This window comes from Leptodactylus fuscus, chromosome 4 (genome assembly GCF_031893055.1).
Source record: "Leptodactylus fuscus isolate aLepFus1 chromosome 4, aLepFus1.hap2, whole genome shotgun sequence".
NCBI classification, from domain to species: Eukaryota; Metazoa; Chordata; class Amphibia; order Anura; family Leptodactylidae; genus Leptodactylus; species Leptodactylus fuscus.
In genome coordinates, this window is record NC_134268.1 from 167,183,532 (window position 1) to 167,207,826 (window position 24,295).

Consider the following 24,295-nt stretch of genomic DNA (forward strand, 5'->3'; position numbering starts at 1 on the left):
CCTCCTCTCCTCCTATTACCCAACAGTCTTGTCTTCCTTCCTCCCAAAATTCCGAAGCTTTACAGAACAATAACCCAAACTGTCCCTGCTCCCCAGAGCTGTTCTCCGCTCCTTTCATTGTCCCTCAACCTGCCTCTCCACGTCATGATTCCACGAACCTAACAGAGGAGCATCTGTGTCCAGATGCTCAAACACTAGAGTCTCCTCCATCTCCGTTCGATTTGGTGGTGGATGACCAGCAACCCACCCTCATCGACGATGATGTGACGCAGTTGCCGTCAGGGCATCCAGTTGACTGGCGCATTGTGCGGGAGGAGGAGATGAGACAGGAGTTGGAAGAGGAAGTGGTGGATGATGAGGACACTGACCCGACCTGGACAGGGGGGATGTCAAGCGGGGAAAGTAGTGTGGATGTTGAGGCAGGTGCAGCACCAAAAAGGGTAGCTAGAGGCAGAGGCAGAGGTCAGCAGCTTAGGCGAAGCCAGGCCACACCCGGAATCTCCCAAGATGTTCCAGTTCGTACCCAGCCCCGAAAAACTCCCACCTCGAGGGCACGTTTCTCGAAGGTGTGGAGTTTTTTCAAGGAATGCGCCGAGGACAGATATAGTGTTGTCTGCACAATTTGCCTCTCGAAATTGATTAGGGGCTCTGAGAAGAGCAACCTGTCCACCACTTCAATGCGCCGTCATTTGGAATCCAAGCACTGGAATCAGTGGCAGGCAGCAACGGCAGGACAAAGGCCGCCTGCCGTTCACGCCACTGCCACTGCCTCTGCCTCTGCCTCTGCCACTGCCACTGCTGACTGTGCTGGCGATGCACTCCAGAGGACGAGCCAGGACACCACTTCATCTGCCTCCGCCACTTTGTTGACTTCTACCTCATCCTCCCCTGGTCCTGTCTTATCTCCTTCTCCTGCACCATCAAAGGCACCATCAGGCGTTTCTTTACAACAACCCACCATCTCTCAGACATTGGAGCGGCGGCAGAAATACACTGCTAACCACCCACACGCGCAAGCCTTGAACGCCAACATCGCTAAACTGCTGGCCCAGGAGATGTTGGCGTTCCGGCTTGTTGAAACTCCCGCCTTCCTGGACCTGATGGCAACTGCGGCACCTCGCTATGCCGTCCCTAGCCGTCACTACTTCTCCCGGTGTGCCGTCCCCGCCTTGCACCAGCACGTGTCACTCAACATCAGGCGGGCCCTTAGTTCCGCGCTTTGCACAAAGGTCCACTTGACCACCGACGCGTGGACAAGTGCATGCGGACAGGGACGCTACATTTCACTGACGGCACACTGGGTGAATGTAGTTGAGGCTGGGACTGCTTCCCAAACTGGCCCGGTGTACCTCGTCTCCCCGCCTAACATTCCTGGCAGGGACACGAGAAGAACACCCCCCTCCTCCTCCTCCTCTACCGCCTCCTCCTCCGCCACCGCCTCCTCCTCCGCCACCGCCTCCTCCTCCGCTGTTAGATTGACCCCAGCTACGAGTTGGAAACGTTGCAGCACTGGCGTTGGTAGACGTCAGCAGGCTGTGCTGAAGCTGATCAGCTTGGGGGACAGACAGCACACTGCCTCCGAGGTGAGGGATGCCCTCCTCGATGAGACGGCAATATGGTTTGAGCCGCTGCACCTGGGCCCAGGCATGGTCGTTTGTGATAACGGCCGGAACCTGGTAGCAGCTCTGGAGCTTGCCGGACTCCAACATGTTCCATGCCTGGCCCACGTCTTCAACCTAGTGGTGCAACGTTTCCTAAAGAGCTACCCCAATGTTCCAGAGCTACTGGTGAAAGTGCGGCGCATGTGCGCCCACTTTCGCAAGTCGACAGTAGCCGCTGCTAGCTTAAAATCTCTCCAGCAACGCCTGCATGTGCCACAACACCGGCTTTTGTGCGACGTCCCCACACGCTGGAACTCAACGTTTCAGATGTTGAATAGAGTGGTTGAGCAGCAGAGACCTTTGATGGAATACCAGCTACAAAACCCTAGGGTGCCACAAAGTCAGCTGCCTCAGTTTCACATCCATGAGTGGCCATGGATGAGAGACCTTTGTGACATCCTACGGGTCTTTGAGGAGTCCACAAGGAGGGTGAGCTCTGAGGATGCGATGGTGAGCCTTACAATCCCGCTCTTGTGTGTTCTGAGAGAATCCCTGATTGACATCAGGGATAACTCAGATCACACAGAGGAGTTAGGGATAGCATCCGATCCGTCACAGCTGGAGAGTAGGTCCACACATCTGTCCGCTTCACTGCGTTTAATGGAGGAGGAGGAGGAGGAGGAGGAGGAGGAAGAAGAGTTGTCCGATGATGTGATGGTGATACAGGAGGCTTCCGGGCAACTTCGAATCGTCCCATTGTTGCAGCGCGGATGGGTAGACATGGAGGATGAGGAGGAAATGGAGATTGAACTTTCCGGTGGGGCCAGAGGAGTCATGCCAACTAACACTGTGGCAGACATGGCTGAGTTCATGTTGGGGTGCTTTACAACCGACAAGCGTATTGTCAAAATCATGGAGGACAACCAGTACTGGATCTTTGCTATCCTTGACCCCCGGTATAAAAACAACATCTCGTCTTTTATTCCGGTAGAGGGGAGGGCCAATCGCATCAATGCTTGCCACAGGCAATTGGTGCAGAATATGATGGAGATGTTTCCAGCATGTGACAGTGGCGGCAGGGAGGGCAGTTCCTCCAGTAGGCAACCAAGTTCTCACCGGTCCACACAAACGAGGGGCACACTGTCTAAGGTCTGGGACACCTTGATGGCACCCCCTCGCCAAAGTGCCGCCACGGAGGGTCCTAGTGTCACCAGGCGTGAGAAGTATAGGCGCATGTTGCGGGAATACCTTTCCGACCACAGCCCTGTCCTCTCCGACCCCTCTGCGCCCTACACGTATTGGGTGTCGAAGTTGGACCTGTGGCTTGAACTTGCCCTATATGCCTTGGAGGTGCTGTCCTGTCCTGCCGCCAGCGTCCTATCTGAGAGGGTGTTCAGTGCAGCCGGTGGCATCATCACTGACAAGCGCACCCGTCTGTCAGCTGAGAGTGCCGACCGGCTCACTTTGATAAAAATGAACCACCACTGGGTAGAGCCGTCATTTTTGTGCCCACCTGTGTAAAGCACCCCAACATGAAACTCCATGTCTGTACTCAACCTCTCCAATTCCTCCGCATCCTCATACTCATCCACCATAAGCGTTGCACAATTCTGCTAATACTAGGCTCCCTCCAACATGATTTCCCCCAACTCTGCTGGTTAGAGGCTCCCTCCACCCTGATTTCCACCAACTCTGCTGGTTAGAGGCTCCCTCCACCCTGCTTTCCCACAACTCTGCTGGTTAGAGGCTCCTTCCACCATGAATTTGCCCAAACTGGGCTGTTTAGAGGCTCCCTCCACCATGAATTGGTCCAAACTGGGCTGGTTAGAGGCTCCCTCCACCATTAATTGGTCCAAACTGGGCTGGTTAGAGGCTCCCTCCACCATGAATTTCCCAAAACTTGGCTGTTTAGAGGCTCCCTCCACCATTAATTGGTCAAAACTGGGCTGGTTAGAGGCTCCCTCCACCATGAATTGGTCCAAACTGGGCTGGTTAGAGGCTCCCTCCACCATTAATTGGTCCAAACTGGGCTGGTTAGAGGCTCCCTCCACCATGAATTTGCCCAAACTGGGCTGTTTAGAGGCTCCCTCCACCATGAATTTGCCCAAACTGGGCTGGTTAGAGGCTCCCTCCACCATGAATTGGTCCAAACGGGTTTTTAGAGGCTCCCTTCACCATGAATTGGTCCAAACTTGGCTGTTTAGAGGCTCCCTCCACCATGAATTGGTCCAAACTGGGGTGGTTAGAGGCTCCCTCCACCATTAATTGGTCCAAACTGGGCTGGTTAGAGGCTCCCTCCACCATTAATTGGTCCAAACTGGGCTGGTTAGAGGCTCCCTCCACCATGAATTTGCCCAAACTGGGCTGGTTAGAGGCTCCCTCCACCATGAATTGGTCCAAACTGGGGTGGTTAGAGGCTCCCTCCACCATTAATTGGTCCAAACTGGGCTGGTTAGAGGCTCCCTCCACCATTAATTGGTCCAAACTGGGCTGGTTAGAGGCTCCCTCCACCATTAATTGGTCCAAACTGGGCTGGTTAGAGGCTCCCTCCACCATGAATTTGCCCAAACTGGGCTGGTTAGAGGCTCCCTCCACCATGAATTTGCCCAAACTGGGCTGTTTAGAGGCTCCCTCCACCATGAATTGGTCCAAACTGGGTTTTTTAGAGGCTCCCTCCACCATGAATTGGTCCAAACTGGGCTGGTTAGAGGCTCCCTCCACCATGAATTTCCCAAAACTTGGCTGTTTAGAGGCTCCCTCCACCATGAATTGGTCCAAACTGGGCTGGTTAGAGGCTCCCTCCACCATTAATTGGTCCAAACTGGGCTGGTTAGAGGCTCCCTCCACCATGAATTTGCCCAAACTGGGCTGTTTAGAGGCTCCCTCCACCATGAATTTGCCCAAACTGGGCTGGTTAGAGGCTCCCTCCACCATGAATTGGTCCAAACGGGTTTTTAGAGGCTCCCTTCACCATGAATTGGTCCAAACTTGGCTGTTTAGAGGCTCCCTCCACCATGAATTGGTCCAAACTGGGGTGGTTAGAGGCTCCCTCCACCATTAATTGGTCCAAACTGGGCTGGTTAGAGGCTCCCTCCACCATTAATTGGTCCAAACTGGGCTGGTTAGAGGCTCCCTCCACCAAGAATTGGTCCAAACTGGGGTTTTTAGAGGCTCCCTCCACCATGAATTGGTCCAAACTTGGCTGTTTAGAGGCTCCCTCCACCATTAATTGGTCCAAACTGGGCTGGTTAGAGGCTCCCTCCACCATGAATTGGTCCAAACTGGGTTTTTTAGAGGCTCCCTCCACCATGAATTTGCCCAAACTGGGCTGTTTAGAGGCTCCCTCCACCATGAATTGGTCCAAACTGGGTTTTTTAGAGGCTCCCTCCACCATGAATTGGTCCAAACTGGGCTGGTTAGAGGCTCCCTCCACCATGAATTGGTCCAAACTGGGGTGGTTAGAGGCTCCCTCCACCATTAATTGGTCCAAACTGGGCTGGTTAGAGGCTCCCTCCACCATTAATTGGTCCAAACTGGGCTGGTTAGAGGCTCCCTCCACCATGAATTTGCCCAAACTGGGCTGGTTAGAGGCTCCCTCCACCATGAATTGGTCCAAACTGGGGTGGTTAGAGGCTCCCTCCACCATTAATTGGTCCAAACTGGGCTGGTTAGAGGCTCCCTCCACCATTAATTGGTCCAAACTGGGCTGGTTAGAGGCTCCCTCCACCATTAATTGGTCCAAACTGGGCTGGTTAGAGGCTCCCTCCACCATGAATTTGCCCAAACTGGGCTGTTTAGAGGCTCCCTCCACCATGAATTTGCCCAAACTGGGCTGGTTAGAGGCTCCCTCCACCATGAATTGGTCCAAACTGGGGTGGTTAGAGGCTCCCTCCACCATTAATTGGTCCAAACTGGGCTGGTTAGAGGCTCCCTCCACCATTAATTGGTCCAAACTGGGCTGGTTAGAGGCTCCCTCCACCATGAATTTGCCCAAACTGGGCTGTTTAGAGGCTCCCTCCACCATGAATTTGCCCAAACTGGGCTGGTTAGAGGCTCCCTCCACCATGAATTGGTCCAAACTGGGGTTTTTAGAGGCTCCCTCCACCATGAATTGGTCCAAACTGGGGTTTTTAGAGGCTCCCTCCACCATGAATTGGTCCAAACTGGGGTGGTTAGAGGCTCCCTCCACCATTAATTGGTCCAAACTGGGCTGGTTAGAGGCTCCCTCCACCATTAATTGGTCCAAACTGGGCTGGTTAGAGGCTCCCTCCACCATGAATTTGCCCAAACTGGGCTGTTTAGAGGCTCCCTCCACCATGAATTTGCCCAAACTGGGCTGGTTAGAGGCTCCCTCCACCATGAATTGGTCCAAACTGGGGTTTTTAGAGGCTCCCTCCACCATGAATTGGTCCAAACTGGGGTGGTTAGAGGCTCCCTCCACCATTAATTGGTCCAAACTGGGCTGGTTAGAGGCTCCCTCCACCATGAATTGGTCCAAACTGGGGTTTTTAGAGGCTCCCTCCACCATGAATTGGTCCAAACTTGGCTGTTTAGAGGCTCCCTCCACCATTAATTGGTCCAAACTGGGCTGGTTAGAGGCTCCCTCCACCATGAATTGGTCCAAACTGGGTTTTTTAGAGGCTCCCTCCACCATGAATTTGCCCAAGCTGGGCTGTTTAGAGGCTCCCTCCACCATGAATTGGTCCAAACTGGGTTTTTTAGAGGCTCCCTCCACCATGAATTGGTCCAAACTTGGCTGTTTAGAGGCTCCCTCCACCATTAATTGGTCCAAACTGGGCTGGTTAGAGGCTCCCTCCACCATGAATTGGTCCAAACTGGGTTTTTTAGAGGCTCCCTCCACCATGAATTTGCCCAAACTGGGCTGTTTAGAGGCTCCCTCCACCATGAATTGGTCCAAACTGGGTTTTTTAGAGGCTCCCTCCACCATGAATTGGTCCAAACTGGGCTGGTTAGAGGCTCCCTCCACCATGAATTGGTCCAAACTGGGGTGGTTAGAGGCTCCCTCCACCATTAATTGGTCCAAACTGGGCTGGTTAGAGGCTCCCTCCACCATTAATTGGTCCAAACTGGGCTGGTTAGAGGCTCCCTCCACCATGAATTTGCCCAAACTGGGCTGGTTAGAGGCTCCCTCCACCATGAATTGGTCCAAACTGGGTTTTTTAGAGGCTCCCTCCACCATGAATTTGCCCAAACTGGGCTGGTTAGAGGCTCCCTCCACCATGAATTGGTCCAAACTGGGGTTTTTAGAGGCTCCCTCCACCATGAATTTGCCCAAACTCTGCTGGTTAGAGGCTCAATCCACCCTGATTTTCAAAACAAATGTTGGTGCCAACCTCAACTTACTACAAGGGCCAAATTCACTGCTGGTGACAAGCTTTCCTCACTGCAAGTGCCAAATACACATGTTTCAAGGTGTTTTCCTACTGTCAGAGAGGTGGTATTGAGTGTGTAAAGTGTGTAGTTGTTAGGCTGTGATGTTGGGGTAATAGAGGGTCTTTGGTGTGTTAGATGCCCCCAGACATGCTTCCCCTGCTGTCCCAGTGTCATTCCAGAGGTGTTGGCATCATTTCCTGGGGTGTCATAGTGGACTTGGTGACCCTCCAGACACGGATTTGGGTTTCCCCCTTAACGAGTATCTGTTCCCCATAGACTATAATGGGGTTCGAAACCCGTTCGAACACACGAACATTGAGCGGCTGTTCGAATCGAATTTCGAACCTCGAACATTTTAGTGTTCGCTCATCTCTAATTATTACACTAAAAAAAGATCACTCCCATAGGCTGATACTACTTGTTCCATATAGATCAATTCTCAGCAGTGATCTCATTATTATCACAGACAGGATTACATAAAAAGGCAACACATCTCTCATAACTCTGGAAACTGATCATGAAGGAGGTCACCATTCACAATAGGCAATGGTCACGGCTCACCTCCTATACAGTGACCTTTGTACAGGACACAGTACATGCACACAAACCTTTCCCACAGAAGTCAATAGGTCAACTCCAGACTATAAATATCCAAATCATTGCCATAAATCATATCCGTGAATGCAAAACAGCAACTCAGGCAAGATGTCTGCCGTTATATTCACGTACAGAAGATAGAATAAGGGCTCGTTCACATCTGCGTCGCCCTCTCCGTACTTCAGGTTTCCGTTTCCTGCATAAAACAGAGGCAGGAGACGGAAACCTGCAGGAGTCTTTCTCACTCATTCATTTGAAAGGGTGAGAAAGCTGTCCGGCCGTGAGCGGCGGTGAGCGTTTTATGCTCTCCGCCGCAAAACCAGGTTTTAGAATCCGGACACAGAGTCGAACATGCAGTACTCTGTGTCCGGATAAAAAAATCCAGTTTCGCGGCGGAGAGCCTAAAACGCGCACCACCGCTCACGGCCGGACCCGGTCTATGGTTTCCGTCTTCTGGCATGCAGAAGACAGAAACCATAGAATGGAGACCCTGAACGCAGGTGTGAACCTAGCGTAAGAAATAAAAAAAAAATCTGTCCCAATATCTGGTTTTAACTGGATTATTCATATTTAAATATAGATGGACTATCCTTAGACCTGCAGGGTCCAACTGCCATGTAGTGTTTACTTGCTGGGTGTTGTGCAGCTCACTTGCTAGCTAAACAGTAGTGGCAGCTTTAGGTATTGCAGCCCTGCCACATTGAAGTCTACATCATACAGCGAGTGATCAACCCTACTCCTGACATGTAAACATTAATGCCAGGGGTGTTGTCCTGGAGTACTTGATCATTGGGGGTACCAGGTTTTAGACCCCCACAAATCTAATATTGATGCCCAATCTTAAGAATAAACAAAAATCTAGGGACAACAAGGTGGGTCAGTGGTTAGCACTACAGCCTTACAGTGCTGAAGTCCTGGGTTTGAATCCTGCCAAGGACAAACATCTGCAAACATCTAGCTAGTAAATTTCCTTTATAGATATGTTTCTAAATAAATTCTAATTGACTTCATGAGTAGACAGATTTCAGGAAGTAATGCTAATGAATGTTCTGGGAATTCTCTAAGCGTCAATAGTTATACAAATCAAATGACATTTCTGATCCTGAAGATTGCAGTGAATACAAGAAACACCATTCCCGTCTTGAGACATTTATGGAAGAGAAGTTATTTGTTAAACAGTTAAATAGAAAATAATCTTTTTTAATGACTTGAGTACAGAAAATGCCTTCATACCATCAAAACAGATATAAGGGCAGGATTTCTCATTCATACATTTGCACACCAATGACACAGTGTTGAAAGCAGAAAGATAAATTACTTTAGAAGGTTTCATTATGGATCTAATATAATATACCCTGCACCTTAATAGCACTAATATTTTTCATATGACAGCATTTAGACTGATATTGCGACTTCATCCCTTAGTGAACTACTAAAGGACTGATTAAAGGATGGAGTTTTACGTATTTAAGGCCCGGTTCACTTCTGCGTTCAGGCCATTCCGTTCCCCTATCTGCATGAAATATACGGAAAGAAAAGTCCTACAATCAGCACTTTTCTCTCCTCATTTTTCATGCGGAAACCAAACGGACCCCATTATAGTTTATGGGACCGCCGGTTTCCTAAGGTAACCACTTTTTTATGCGTATTGTTTTCCATTCAGGGGGTCGTCAAGCGGTCTCCCCGAACAGAAACCCGAATGCAGATGTGAACCAGGCCATAGATAGATAGATAGATAGATAGATAGATAGATAGATAGATAGATAGATAGATAGATAGATAGATAGATCGTGTCAGCTCCAGATATTCTATAAGAATTACATTTCATAACAGTGATCTTTAGATTCTGTCACTCTATAGACAAATTTATTTTGGCAGTACAAGGCTATTTAAAAAGCGTTAGGCTAAGGACACATGTTCAGGTTTTCTGATTCAGTTTTGAAGCCAAAAACAGGTGTGGATAAATGGTGAGAAGCTATAAAGGACAGATGGTGCTATTCTTCCTTCTTCAATTTACCTTTGGTTTTGGCTTCAAAAACTGCACTGACAATACCTGAACATATTTCCTTACCCATAGGAACCTGTTGATATGGTGATAGAGAACATGTCACAGAGAAAGCTAGTACAATTTGACCATGAGGAATACAGATAGCAGGGGTCACAGAGAAGGTCAAATGGTCACAGTGGGGCTGGGGCTATTGTTATTACTCAGTAGTACTAGATACTATGGATTCTAGCGACAGCAAATAAAAGTCATCCATTGTGCAAAGAAATGTATGCAGTTTTCAAAATACACAAGGAGTAAGTAACCTTATTTTCCTTAAATCAGAATTCCCTCTCAAAGAGACCTTGATGATGAGCCTTTCTTTTAAAGGGATTCTATCATTCAGAAAATTTATTTTGAACTAAGCATATGCCTGAATAGTCTTTAAAAAGGCTATTCAGGTGCTGTCTCCAGTTCTTCCAAAGACTCCCCCCCCCTTGTTTTTAGTAAAAAATGGGTAAATACTACACTGTCTACCAATAAGTATTGGAACACCTGTGGTAGAATAGAAAAATAACATTTATTCATATTCAGTAGTAGGTAGAACCCAGCAGATGCTTCCTGCTTGGTATTGATCGACACAATACTCCCGGATGCCTGGTGAAACTCCTGGTGTATGTGAGCCATCGGTTGGGTGCGGTTTCTCTGGCCAGCACTCGTCGCTCTCTATCTCCCAGTTTCAGGGATCTGCTGACTCGGGGCATATTCTGACAATCACTGTTCACCTTCCACTTTGTAATCACATAAGCCACTGTCGATTTTGGGTAATTCACTTTGCTTGCTACAAGAGATGAGCGAGTAGTACTCGATCGAGTAAGTATTCGATCGAATACTACAGTATTCAAAATATTCGTACTCGATCGAGTACTATTAGCTGTTCGAAGTTAAGATTCGATGCAGAGCCAGCGTTGATTGGCAGAATGCTATACAGTCAGCCAATCAATGCTGGTTCTTCTCCTACCTTTAGAAGTCTTCTCCCTGTGCAGCGTCCCCGCATCCTCTTACGGCTCTGAATTCACTCTGCCAGGCATCGGGCCTGGGCAGAGCTGACTGCGCATGTTCACTTGTAGTGTGGGCATGCGCAGTCGGCTCTGCCCAGGCCCGATGCCTAGCAGAGTGAATTCAAGGCCGGAAGAGGATGCGGAGACGCCGCACAGGGAGAAGAATCCAGCCCGACCCTCACTCATGGACTTGGTAAGTAGAATTTGATCGAATGTTGTGTACCCCTGAAATGAGCATTTCCCACCATAGACTATAGTGGGGTTCGAACAGTCGAACAGTGTGCGGCTGTTCGAATTGGATTTCAAACCCCGAAAATTTTAGTGTTCGCTCATCTCTACTTGCTACCTGTATATCCCTTAAGGATCGACCATTTCTGTGGTACCCCACAATTACCTGTTTCTCTAAATCAGGCAACTCTGCACTTTGTGGCATCTTGCATGCGACTAATGCCAATGCACTAATGCCAATGCTGTTTCCTATTTAACAGCGGAAGGCGTGACGTACATCACGACTGCAGATATCTTCATTTTCATGGGTGTCAAAATACCTATTGGTAGACAGTGTATGTGCAAATAAAGCTCACTGAGCACTCTGGGTGTTCTCCAGGGCCAGCGAGCACCCCCCTTGTCAAACCTCTGTAATGCCCCTCTGTTGCTTGTACTCCAAAAGACCACTTTTCCACACTTGCTGTACCGCCTATATCTTCTGTTGTCCATGTGCAGTAACACTCTATGCTGAGCACTATTGACTGAGCTTCATTTTGTTGTAGAGAACTGCATGGTCTACAACAAAATGGAGCTCAAGCATGTGCAGTACCACTTAGAACGGAGCATTACTGCACATACACAGGATTTTAACTGCCAGGAGCGAGATAACAGAAGATATAAACGGTACAGCAAGTGTGGAGGAGGAGGTCTTTTGGAGTACAAACAATGGAGGGGCGTTACAGAGGTATGACATGGGGGTGATCGCTGTACCTTAGGAATGCCCAGGGTACTCGGTGAGCCTCATTAGCATATAGTATTTTCCCATTTTTACTAAAAACGGGAGGGGGTCTTTGGAAGAACTGGAGGCAGCACCTGAACAGCCTTTTTAAAGGCTATTCAGGCATATGCTTAGCTCAAAATCAGTTTTCTGAATGATAATGCCCCTTTAAAGTTCCCCTTTTCACAACACAGCAATAACCTCTGACCACAAATTGTGTAAGACATTAACAATGACATACAATATTGCATATATTGTTTATGGCCATGATAAAAGGCTACTTAATTACTCTAGCGTAGATAAGTGATAAATTGATTTGATTGGTCATTTGCTGTTTCTGTATTGTTATTATTATTATTATTATTATTATTATTATTATTATTATTATTATTATTATTACTATTATTATTATTATTATTATTATTATTATTATTATTTTGTTTCTTTATATTATTATTATTTTAATTATTATTAGTATTTTAGGGCTGTATTACATGTTTTTTTTTTATATACACATGAAGTCCAGGTAAGAAAAAAAAACAAACAAAAAAAAGAAAATAATGCCATTATTTTTATCTTATCGAAACCAAGCTGTAGGTGGCAACTTCATTCTTGTGACAAACGACAAACGTTAAGCTCTAAAATTACTTCATAGACTGTGACCAGAGGTCATTGTGTCTCTTATTTGCTAGTCCTAATGATAGCCCCTGGAGATGTGTCTACCACATTAACAAATACCTTGCAGTGAGCCGCTGAAGAGGTGTAAGCCCCATGTTCTGTTATTATAGCATGTTTGTTCTGTACTATATCAAATCTAATGGGAAGTTTATTTTATTGCTGCCAGTTGTTTTCACAATTTTCTCTTTTATATATTTTTGGGAAAATATATTACTAGTAGACGATGAGCATTTCATATACATTTTTTCTATCTGTTCATTCTGCCAGGACTTTTTGCCTCTAAGCAAATAACCAGCGTTAAAGGATGATTAAACCGGGTAATGGAACGAGTCCCATAGTGGCATCTTATTGAGAGAAGCTGGAGGGCAAGACAGAGTGTTTAACACTTCTAGATTCACAGAGCTATAACTGTGCTTGTATGTGTCTATTGCTACAGCCTTAATGTATCCTGGAAGTAATAATTCATAATGAATGGAAAGTAGCTTCAATTATGGCAAAATAAGTAACCCATTTGGTAACTCATAGCCTAAGAGTCATAGAAAACCTTTGATGACCTTTTGCCTAGTATATTGAAATGCACAGTATAATCTAGTTTCTATACTTTCATATCAGCTTTAATATCATCTTAGTAAAACTGATAAATATTGTGAATTAGGCCACATACTCACAGCCTGTTTGTGTATTATTATGGATATGTAAAGATATATAGCATAGAGACCCATCCATTACTATGGCCTCAAGCATATGGCCAGGGCCGGTGTCAGCACTCGGTTTACCCAAGCAAGTGCTGGGGCCCCAAGCTGTTTAGGTGTTTCACTCAGTAGTGACATAGGGTACGGGGCTCATGACCAGCTGGAAATGGCTAGAACCCTGGACCACCATGATAATGGTCGGCAATTGCTGGGCCCCTTTCCAGTAAATGCTCAGGGCAGGTGATTAAAAATTTAAGAAATACTAATAGTAATAGGCAACTATCCTTTTTCTGTATATGTATGACCACCAACCCAAAGTGGAAGAATGAATTGTAATAGTTCAGGGATTTTAAGTACATTGTGATATTGTGTTGGATGGTGTTAAAATAAATTGGAATCCATAACCAAACTGAAGATCAGTCAAATGTGGATACATCTATAAAGGATCCAGATTTTTTACCTCTTCCAGAGGCAGTAATCACTAAATACCCCAGCTCTCTGACTGCAGATAAAATAGCCAAATGTTTATGGTGGATGTATCACTTTAATACAGTTATTAAAGACTTGAACAGTTCCAGTAATGCAGCTTTCACACTTTCATCCTAATCCGCTCATGGGGTTTTCGTCCTAAGTCCCAGAAAAACTCCATAGAGGATGGCTTGCTGGCAGTCAGTTTTAAAGCCCATTCATTTGAATGGGATTTTAAGGCAAACCGCCGGTGTCTGTATGCAGCCTCTCCACGATGAAACTTTTTTTTTTTTTTTTTTTTGCACAGACACAACGTCCTGCATGTACGGGTCTTAGGATGGAAACCTAATGGGCGGACACGGGCGCAAGTGTGAAGGTCCCCTAACATGGGATAAGACTTTCACTGTGTGACAGATGATTTGAAGGACTCTTTTAGGCTAAAGGATGTAGTTAAAATAGTATTAGGAGTCAATGGATCCTCATATAGGTATGTGGAAGATTTACGAGCTGGCCCTGCATAGTTTTTAGATTAAATGTGATGCGATACATATATTGTAAATATGTGTGCAAAGGATTTTTGGAATTGACAGAGCAAGATTAAATTATTTATTGTCCATCTGACAACTATGATACTAAAATCTGGGTGCTCGGAGATCCATTAGGGACACACTTTGAATCCCATTATTAGGGCACCATAAGAGCTTGACTCTTCCTTGGTTGGTGAGCCAGTCTTTTAACACTCAGTTGTCTAAAATGTCATTGATATTTAATTAAAAATAAATGTTTACTCTGTGCTAAAAAAAAAAGGTTCCGCTCTATACAGCATGATGCATCATTTTGCCGTAGCCAAGCAAGGTTTGCAAAAATGTGTATTGACTGCTGGCATTGCTTTGGGCAAAAGAAAAGTAAGCAAAACACATTGCATTAAGAACAAAGATAGTAAGAGACATATATAAATAAATAAATAAAAATATAAATATAAGTATTGTATATTTTACTGCACTGCAGACATTATAACATGTTATAACCTAAAAGAGTGAGCAAAAGTGATGGAGTGGAAACAATTAAGGGCAGGATTTAGAAGAATGATGATCACAGAGTCCTATAGAGAGAAGACTCTATCAGAACTTAATGAGCCATTGCATAATCTATACTCAGAGCTGTCCTATGAATTAGAGATAGCTATCAGTCACATTGATTGTAAGATTAGTATGTGCAATAGGGATATTGTCAGGCATTCAGTTACATCAATGTTTATTTACTTAATCTGAAAGAACCTTTATTTAAGCATCTTAATTCTTCATCTTTAGAAATAAATGTAGAACATGAATTATGCGAATAGGCTTAAAACGAATAGATCCTGCCACAAGAAGTTGCAGATTGTATTCATAATACTTATCATAAGTAAGTAGGGCTACACAAACTGAATTAAAGGTTATATTGTGTACAACAAACACTCTTGTACTTGATCTGGTTGTTTATCTGTAAATATGTCCACAAGTACTTTAACTCCCACTAGATTAAGTACTTCAATTTCCAATGAAACTGATTCAATACAATAGTAGCAAAACACACACAAAAAAAACACAACACAATAACCGAGTAACTGAATAAACATACACATGTAGGATAGACATCTTGTGAGCGAGAATTGCAAAATCATATTGTATTTTGTAGCTGGTCATCTCAGTCCATACATATCTAGCAGCCATCTGCCATTAGCATGGACCCAATTACCTCTAGGCCCCAGTGGCAATGGTGTTTTCATAACATTTGTCCTTCTTACTTCTTAAAGGAACGTCCTGGTCATTGAGTGAAATCCCTACTTACTCCTTGTTATGTATGACACCCTTTACCATGGCAGGGAGCCTTAGTGATAATGTACTTTGCAGTATTGTGTAAAGGTGTTCACCAGAGTACTCTCCATGTTAATGGATTTTATTTCTGTTTTTCTGGTGGTTTGATGCGGTCAGGCTAGATCCCTATACAAAGATCACAGTGTTAAAGTCAGGGAACCATTTAGACAATGCCTTTAGGAGTAGCTCTAAGTCAATTCCATTCAGTGACACAGTGGTCAACACTTGCTGCATTACATTAGGCTTTTCCTGCAAATAAATATGTGACTGGTATCAACTTCAGCAGGGAATAAAAGTCTTGGGGTTTCAGAACCTGGAACCAAGGTATTCAGCTGGTTATTGTGTCCATGTCACAGTGAAAAGATTAATAGTATTACATGTAAAGTTCACGTGATCTGCTCATTTTGTATGATGGATTATTCAGTGCCACATGATATACAAGAGGGGACTTCTTGAACGTATGATCATCCTTTAGGCTTTGGGAAGAAACATGCCGTGGTCTTTTTGGAAGAAGAACAACTATTTTAAAATATAGTAGAATAAATGTTTTAGTGGCTATAAATGAGTCCCTTTAAATAGTATTTGTAAAGCGTAGATGCTCCTTGACTTTTTGGGGGGTTTTACGCTCACAGGTAACACCTCTGATGGACCACCGAAGACTATCTATTGGTAGATAGGTCTCAGGATATTAAAATGAAAACGTGTGGTTAAAACTTATCCTTTAATATTAATGTCTGATAAAAGAGTAATCAATGTGTATTTGATAGAACAGCTAGATAAAAAAAAGTTTTGTCATCCAGAGACATAAAGAATAACCTCATTGGGCAACTCTATTACATGTAGTGTTTTCTGTTATTATATTGGGATCTATTATCAAAAGATTTCCCCTAATGGCCAAGAAAACCTAAACTTGCTCCAATAGGCAGAAGAAATTAATCTTGTGTCTAAAATGTAAATGTACACACAGGGATAAAGACAATCTCTTATGGGTACGTCTCAAATGAACAAAGTCTCCAATCAAGAGTAAATAGTCTAAGAATAAATAAAGACAATGAATCTTTACTAAAACAGGAAGAAAAGGACTCCACAGATGAAGCGTGCAAGTCCTTGTACACATGTAAGATACTTGTCCGCTGAGATATAGTTTAGATTCATCCATGGTGGGGTGCATGTACAGTATTAGCAACAAAAGGTCCTGACAGGTTTCCCCATATTTGTTTATCTGGGAACTAACAAAACCTTAGATATGTTCTGGTTGAGAGCTACAAAGGCACTGGCACAGAAAAACCAATTGAGTCATTCATTTGCAAATTCTGATTTTGCACCACCTGAGACTTTATGTTTGGTTATTAGAGATGAGCGAGTAGTACTCGATCGAGTAGGTATTCGATTGAATACTACAGTATTCAAAATACTCATACTTGATCGAGTACCACTTGCTATTCGAATGGAAAAGTTTGATGCAGAACCAGCATTGATTGGCCGAATGCTATACAGTCAGCCAATCAATGCTGGTTCTTCTCCTACCTTTAGAAGTCTTCTCCGTGCAGCTTCCCCGCTTCGTCTGCCGGCTCTGAATTCACTCTGCCAGGCATCGGGCCTGGGAAGAGCTGACTGCGCATGCCCGCGCTACAAGAAAATGGCCGCTTTGACTGTAAGCGGCCATTTTCTTGTAGTGCGGGCATATATGCAGTCGGCTCTGCCCAGGCCCGATGCCTGACAGAGTGAATTCAGAGCCGGAAGATGCCGCAGGGACGCTGCACGGAGAAGACATCTCGGAGGATCCAGCTCGACCCTCACTCGTGGACTTGGTAAGTGTAATTTGATTGAATGTTGCCTACCCCTGACACGAGCATTTTCCCCCCCATAGACTATAATAGGATTTGATATTTGATTTGAGTAGTCGAATATTGAGCGGCTACTCGAAACGAATAGCGAATAGCGAACATTTTACTGTTCACTCATCTCTAGTTATTATGTAAAACAGGGCAAATAAATTGTCACAACTAGTGGCATAATTTTTTTCCAGTAGAAATAGATATGCTACATTTAAAGATATGCATGTACTTAACATTTTATTAATGTTCTTTCTATGTCCCAAATAGGAGAGTTTGCTCAATTGCTCATCATTTTGTGACAATGTTTCACTAATCCATACTGTGTTTAGAAAAGCTGCTCAGATAATCTGGACGTGTCCAGCCAAGAAGAAAGGTAAGAGACAACAAATCTGTAGATGAATTACTTGGTCCATTCTTGTTCTGTTAGAAACTGACTGGTGACAACATAGCCACCAGGTTTCTGCTTTTTTATACAGCAGGGACCCAGCAGTAGTGTTCTTGATCAGAGACAACTACAATTTGCCATAAAAAAACATAACTCATTACACAGCTTTGTAGATGTTCAGTACAGATGTGACCTTCCTTATCTGTCCTTTAGGCTGGACTCCTAGATTATTCCTCAAAAATTAAGCCTTCATACGTCTATGTTGACAGAGAAAGTGGGAAGGTGGGGAGTTAAAAAAGGTAATGCAAAAATTAAAACTCACCTTACCACCTAGGAGTTCATTTAAAAATAGCTGTTACAAAATAACATTCTACAATAATAGTGGATAATGAGATTGCTCTTATTTGCTGTCTCGGTCATGTGATAGACTGCTTATATGGCTGTGGTGCATCCAAAAAACTGGGAGGCAGGGGCTATAGTAAGGCAACCTTTCTTGTTTGCCCTATTGACACAGGCTCACCCTAGTCACAAGGGGGGTTAACAGGATCATAGTCACCAAACCATTGACCACCATCCCAAGGGCTAGTCATGATCATTTGCCCAAATTTGACAACTAAATTCTTCTATATTTTTGTTCTTATTGTGCACAGAAACAATATCCTTGGGTGTTTAAGGTGCAACCACAAAGTTAGACTTCCCCTCACAACTCCAAGAATAGTCGGCAAGTCACATCAAATATTACTTGGGCAGTAGCACTCAAGTCTCTCGTACTAGTACCATGATATTCACTATAATAAAAATCAAGCTTATATTATGTTATATACTGGAAGGAACCAATTCAAGTCGAAACTTGAGTTTAGTAGAGTATGGCATATTTTATGGATTAATACTTTTCTTCTATAGTTGTGAGTACAGTAGAAATAAATGCTGGAATTGACCTTGTTACACCAGCTGGAGGGTATTGCACTGTGTTTGCTTGATTTTCTTTACAGTGAATAATGTGGTTTATAGAAAGAGTCACTTGAATGTAACAGTCCTGATAACAAAAAGATTGAATTGCCAGGCTTTATTACAATTGTGAGGATGTTACATTGTCTCTGCTTAAAAGTTGAGCGCTTCAAAATTGATAGTATTGGAAACTGAACACTTTTTACTCTTTGCTGCACCTAATAGTTTAGAATATTTAAAGTATACTTCCATATTAGAAAAAAAGACATAATGAATAGATAATAAATAGTGGTGAATAAAAGAATCTTTGCAATATGGCTGAGTTACTTTTTACATATGTTTATACAGAGAGGGGGTGGGGAGGAGAATACTTTCGGGAATCACATACAGATAGCTTGTGCTGCTACACTCTGCTACTCTATGAGTCAGTTAACTCTTTTAACTAGGGTTGAGCGATCGGGAAAGATTAGATCCCGATCGGCGATCGGGATTGGCTGGAAAATGATCGGAAATCGGATTTTGAAATCTCAAGATCAGCTCAACCCTACTGTATATATTATATACAATTAGGGCTGAGCGTTCGGGATCGGGAAAGGTTGAATCCCAATCGACGATCGAGCAAATTTCACGATCGCGATCGGGATTGGCTGGAAAATGATCGGAAATCGGATTTTAAAATCGATCCTGAAATCTCAAAATCAGCTCAACCCTACTTTTAACTCTACTACAATTTATGATAACGAGAGAATGAGGCAATAAATCAAATACCAGCCTCCTCCTCCCCATCACTTCTCCATAGAGTTCTGTGTCAACAAACAGCCAGACTGAAGAGGAGGAATAAGTGGAAAAGGAAACAATTTTCTTATATAAGATATATTACAAAGTTACTTATATTTACATGTATTATTCATTCATGAAAATTTTAATTGGAGACACATTTTTTCTTTTTAATGTGCTGTATATTGTGAGCCCTACATAGAGCTCACAATGTACATTTTTTCCCTATCAGTATGTATTTTTGGAATATGGGATGGAAATCCATGCAAACACGGGGAGAACATACAAACTCCTTGAAGATGTTTTTTTGCCCTTGGCGGGATTTGAACACCAGGACTCCAGCGCTGCAAGGCTGCAGTGCTAACCACTGAACCACCGTGTGGCCCCAATTGGAGACACATTTTAAGTGGATGGACACATTATGTATTGCTATGTATAGGTGACTTAGCATACAGTTATTTAAATGTTAAAATGGCTTCTACCAATTCCTTATGAGATGTATTATATTAGTATATGTTACATAACTGCTGTTTTCTACTATAAAATATGAGTGTAATATGCCAACAAATAGGAACAAATAGGTAGGTCGCCTGTTTATTTTTCTGCATTTATGAGATTATTCACGTTCTACGGATTTATTATACTTTCTATCACACGTTACAGCAACCTCATCCCTCCATCTAAAATGCAGTATTTCTAACATCCCAGTGCAAGTAAGAATCCAAATCTCTGCCCTTTGTATGTGTTGACCGCTGTACAGATGCAGAAATTTGTATGTATCCAGCAGACCTCTGTTATACTCTCAACAATGAAACGCTCCCTGTGAGAGACAAAAGCAGAACTGGTGAAGTGTTACACTATATGAGTCAGTTCCAAATGGACATAAGTGAATGGGAAGAATTAATGTGAATCTAGATACAGTTGGGAAATTCATGTGGTGAAGCTGTACTGGAAATACTAATGCAATGTTTTGTTCCTAAGAGGAAAATGAAAACTCCTAAAAAATCTAATCAGGAGACTCCGGCTCCCATTAAAATGAAATATTCATAAATACTAATGATTTAGCAGAAAGAATTTTTAATGATTTTTTATGCAACTTTGGATCAGAGCACTTAGCAGAAAATGACTGTATTCACCCATACAAACTGGTATGCAGTAGGGGAATTGAATATATAAGCAAATAACTCGAGATGGAAATTCAAGGAGATAATTAAAAATCTGTTTAAAAAAAAATTCTAAGCATTTTATACCCACCATGAAATTAAACTTGTCTGCTTAGTTAGTGAGATATATAAGGTATAAGAGTACTGCACTGAATGGAGTCTCTATTTTACCTGAACATATTGATCTTCTGAACCAAGACAGATTTCGTCTGTCAGTAATTAAAGAGACAAGTTGGCAACCTAGAGAGGGACCTATGTGAATAAATACACTTGCTATAAATGCTGTAGGATATATTTGCTCTACAAATGTAGCATGCTCCAATTTAGCAGCTGATGTCGGCTGTCATTTGAGCTGTGCTGATCACAGCGGGTGGCATTAGGTTAGTGTACGGTATTACTGTCTGATGAGACAGTGCTGGGGAAGTGGCTTCTATATCAGGAGTTCATTGACTATACGTGACTATGTATCTGTATGCAAGGGATAATAGATTTAGGGTCAAATAAATTACAAAGTGAAAAATATTATATTTCTACTAATTCATTAAAACACAAAGCCAGCTTAAAAGTATCTGTGAACAAGAGAATTCCTGCATGATACCCCACCAACATGTAACACTAAATAGATATGTCATGTGTATATGCTATGCCTTCTCATTTCTGTGACTTCTTTTTGCTGTGTTATACACTGTACAGATTAGCAAAGCTTAAAGAGGACCTTTCACCACCTGGAGCACATACAGTGTAATACACCGCTAGAAAGCCGACAGTGCACTGAATTCAGTGCACTATTGGCCTTCATGTTCTGTGCCCCCAGTGAAGAGCTATCTGTGCTGGTACAGTAGTTCTTCACCATCAGAAGGGCGTTTCTCACAGTCAGTCAGGGACAACCTTCCTCACAGTAGCGCCTATAGCGCAGTACTGTGAGAGTGGTGAGGAACACCTCCCCTACTCCTGATAGTACTCGTCTATATATGAGTACTAGGGAGCGTTCCTCACTGCTCAGCATCATCGTAAGCAAAGACCCCTCTCACAGTACAGTACCTGTCTGTCCCCGCCAACTCCAACTCTTTTTATTCTTTAATCATTAGCCAAGAAAATTTCCATTTCCAAATTTCGAATATATATATATATATATATATATATATATATATATATATGCAATATTATTCAATTCATATTTAAATTGACAGTTTATATAAGAAGATAACTTGCCACGTTATGATTAGGGTTGAGCGATTGGGATCGGAAAAGATTGGATTCTGGTCGGCAATCGAGAAAATTTCACGATCTCGATCGAAATTCTGATCACGATCTTTTCGGGCGGGATTGAGATCGGGGCTTATTTCCCACAATGCTTGGCTACTGGCCAATCATTGTGGGAAAAGCTTAGCACCCATAGGAATGAATGGAAGTGGCCGCCGCTTAACCCCCTGCATGCCGGCTGCGTCCATTCATTCATATGGATTTACCGCAGCCTGCCACTCTTCTGCTTCATCCCTGTTTTACCGTATACTCAGCTGAATATACAATAATACAGGGACAAAGCAGAAGAGTAACAGGCTGCAGTAAATCACTGTGTGCTGCGCTGCTGTGAGGACGACGAGGCAAGTTCACGAGTAGATAGATACTACTGTACATTGACTTGTCTATCTACTAGACAAGTAAATGTACAGTAATATCTAACTACTCGTAAACTTCGCTCAACTTACCTGCTCAGAAGTACAGCTGATGAGCAGGTAAGTGCTGATGTGGCTTCAGAGCGCCCCCACCTTCACCTCCCTAGACTAGTATCATAGAGAAGGCGGGGCTTAGGAGAGTGCGGGCGGGTACTGGGAGCAAAGACGTGAGTGATGCACTCACACGTCTCCCTGCCCACACTCTCCAGCTACACACAAGCCCCGCCTACTCCCTGCATCTCTACAATACTAGTCTAGGGAGGCGAGGGGGGGGAGGTTGGCTCAAGGTGCTCTGAAGACATGTGAAGGACAGAGGACCGTACCGGACCAAGAAGAACAGGGAGCTGCAGCTGTGCAGGTAAGCGGACACCGGTGTGTGTGTGGGGGGGGTAATCACTACACAGCGTGAGGTCCAAAAATTGAAACAATTTTTGGACTACATGCCTTGTAGTGAATAGGATTGTTTTAAAAATCCAATCTCCGATTATTTAAAAGCTCTCATTAACTTGCATTGGGATCGGGATTGGGTTCGAATAGAAAATGATTGGAAATCGGATTTTAAAAATGATCCTGAAATTTCAAGATCGGCTCAACCCTAGTTATGATCTTTTCCCATAGACCTGGCTACTGATCAGAAGCTTTCAAACAAAAGTGGCAGGATAGAGGAGCACTTACAAGTGTAACCTCTCATATCCATACATTTGGCTGGTCATGTCTATATTATAATGCACCTTCTTTCTATTTTTACAATTAGGGTAATAAAAGTCATATATAAGTCACATGGAGTCATCCATTGAATCTACCATTTCATATCTCAGACCTACCTGGTACACCAGGTGGTGTTTTCAAATATTTCCCATTGAAATGTTGAATTACCACTTCACATTTTTCTGTGGATTCCATTCTGTAAAAGAAAATGATATGTTATGGTGACATTATATTAAAAACTATTTTACCTATAAATATAGGAAGTTCATACCTTCCTCCTAAATCTATTAAAGTTATTGTTACTAAGTATAGTATTAAAAGACTAATATGAAAATGAAAAGGCATAAATATTGGAAATCATATTATGATTATTAGACGTACAGTACTATAACATGCTACTTTACTCAATGTCATCCCTTTTTGTGTTGGTCTGCAAATAATGCAATACGTGTCCTCCACAAACACCAAAAATCTAAATTTTTTCATTTTGACTTTGTAGAGAGTACACTAAGTGACTGTCTCGGGCTAGTCTTTGGAGACTATTGTCTCTGAAAGTCTAAGTGGAATGAAGATCTGCTTTTTGTAGCCGCAGGCAGTTGGTGTCAAACAGTGTTATGCTGCATCAAACAGTAGTGACAATTTCATTTTAATACACTGGGCACATTTTAACAAGCAAAGGCAGTCCCAGAAAATAATACAATATGGGAGCTGCCAAGAGTAAAAACCTCAATAAGCGTTGTCCTTTGAAGGCAAGAAAAAAGAAAATCAAGTGAGCCAAGTGTAGAAAATATGCCGTCACTTGAGAAGCAATATTGGAGAGAAAATGTCCATTTAGTTCTTGGGTTTCACATTTGAGGTCTCAGAACTGCTTTATCAATTGATGGTTCTTCAGTCAGTCTTTAAAACGTTGGGTATTGAAAACAATAAACAATGGAATAAAATGGATTATTTGGTAATGTGTTTCTTGTGTCTCGTCTATCTATTTACTTATAGTTTTTTTCTATGTACAGTATTCAGCAATGTTCAATTTATAGCATACATCTAGTTATAAACCACTTTAAGAAATGAATAGTGCATGGGAACATAAGACACTTTATAAACTTTCCTTCTATACTTCTTAAGCTCTTTATCTTCAGTCTCACTGCTTGCTTGCATAATATTTTTATTCAGCCTCACATACAGAAGTCTATGGTGAAGGGAAGGAGTGAATAGGAGGCTGCTGTTGGTTAGACAATTGATTTATTGCCTCATTCTTTGCACTGGTAGCCTCTGATCTACAAACCAAGCAGTGTTAATAAAGCACAAAATATTAATGTGTAGCAGCAGCAATTATTTTAGTGTCTTTTTAGCAGCCTCTTCATCTCTCCTTCCCTCTTCATAGACTGGTATATAGAAAATACATATATGATATATAATCCTGAAAATACATTACAGAGTTTGAATATTCAATTTAAACTTTGCCACAGTAAATTTGTATCTATCTA

The 24,295-nt window shown here is 43.2% G+C and overlaps 1 protein-coding gene across 1 annotated transcript in view; it reads right to left on the reverse strand.

The window, feature by feature from the left end:
* Positions 1–24,295, reverse strand: part of RBMS3 (RNA binding motif single stranded interacting protein 3) — a 508,182-nt gene that overhangs the window by 104,325 nt on the left and 379,562 nt on the right. The window contains exon 6 of the mRNA XM_075271372.1: positions 22,928–23,007. Within this exon, the coding sequence (XP_075127473.1) occupies positions 22,928–23,007 (80 nt within the window). The remainder of the gene's footprint in view (positions 1–22,927; positions 23,008–24,295) is intronic.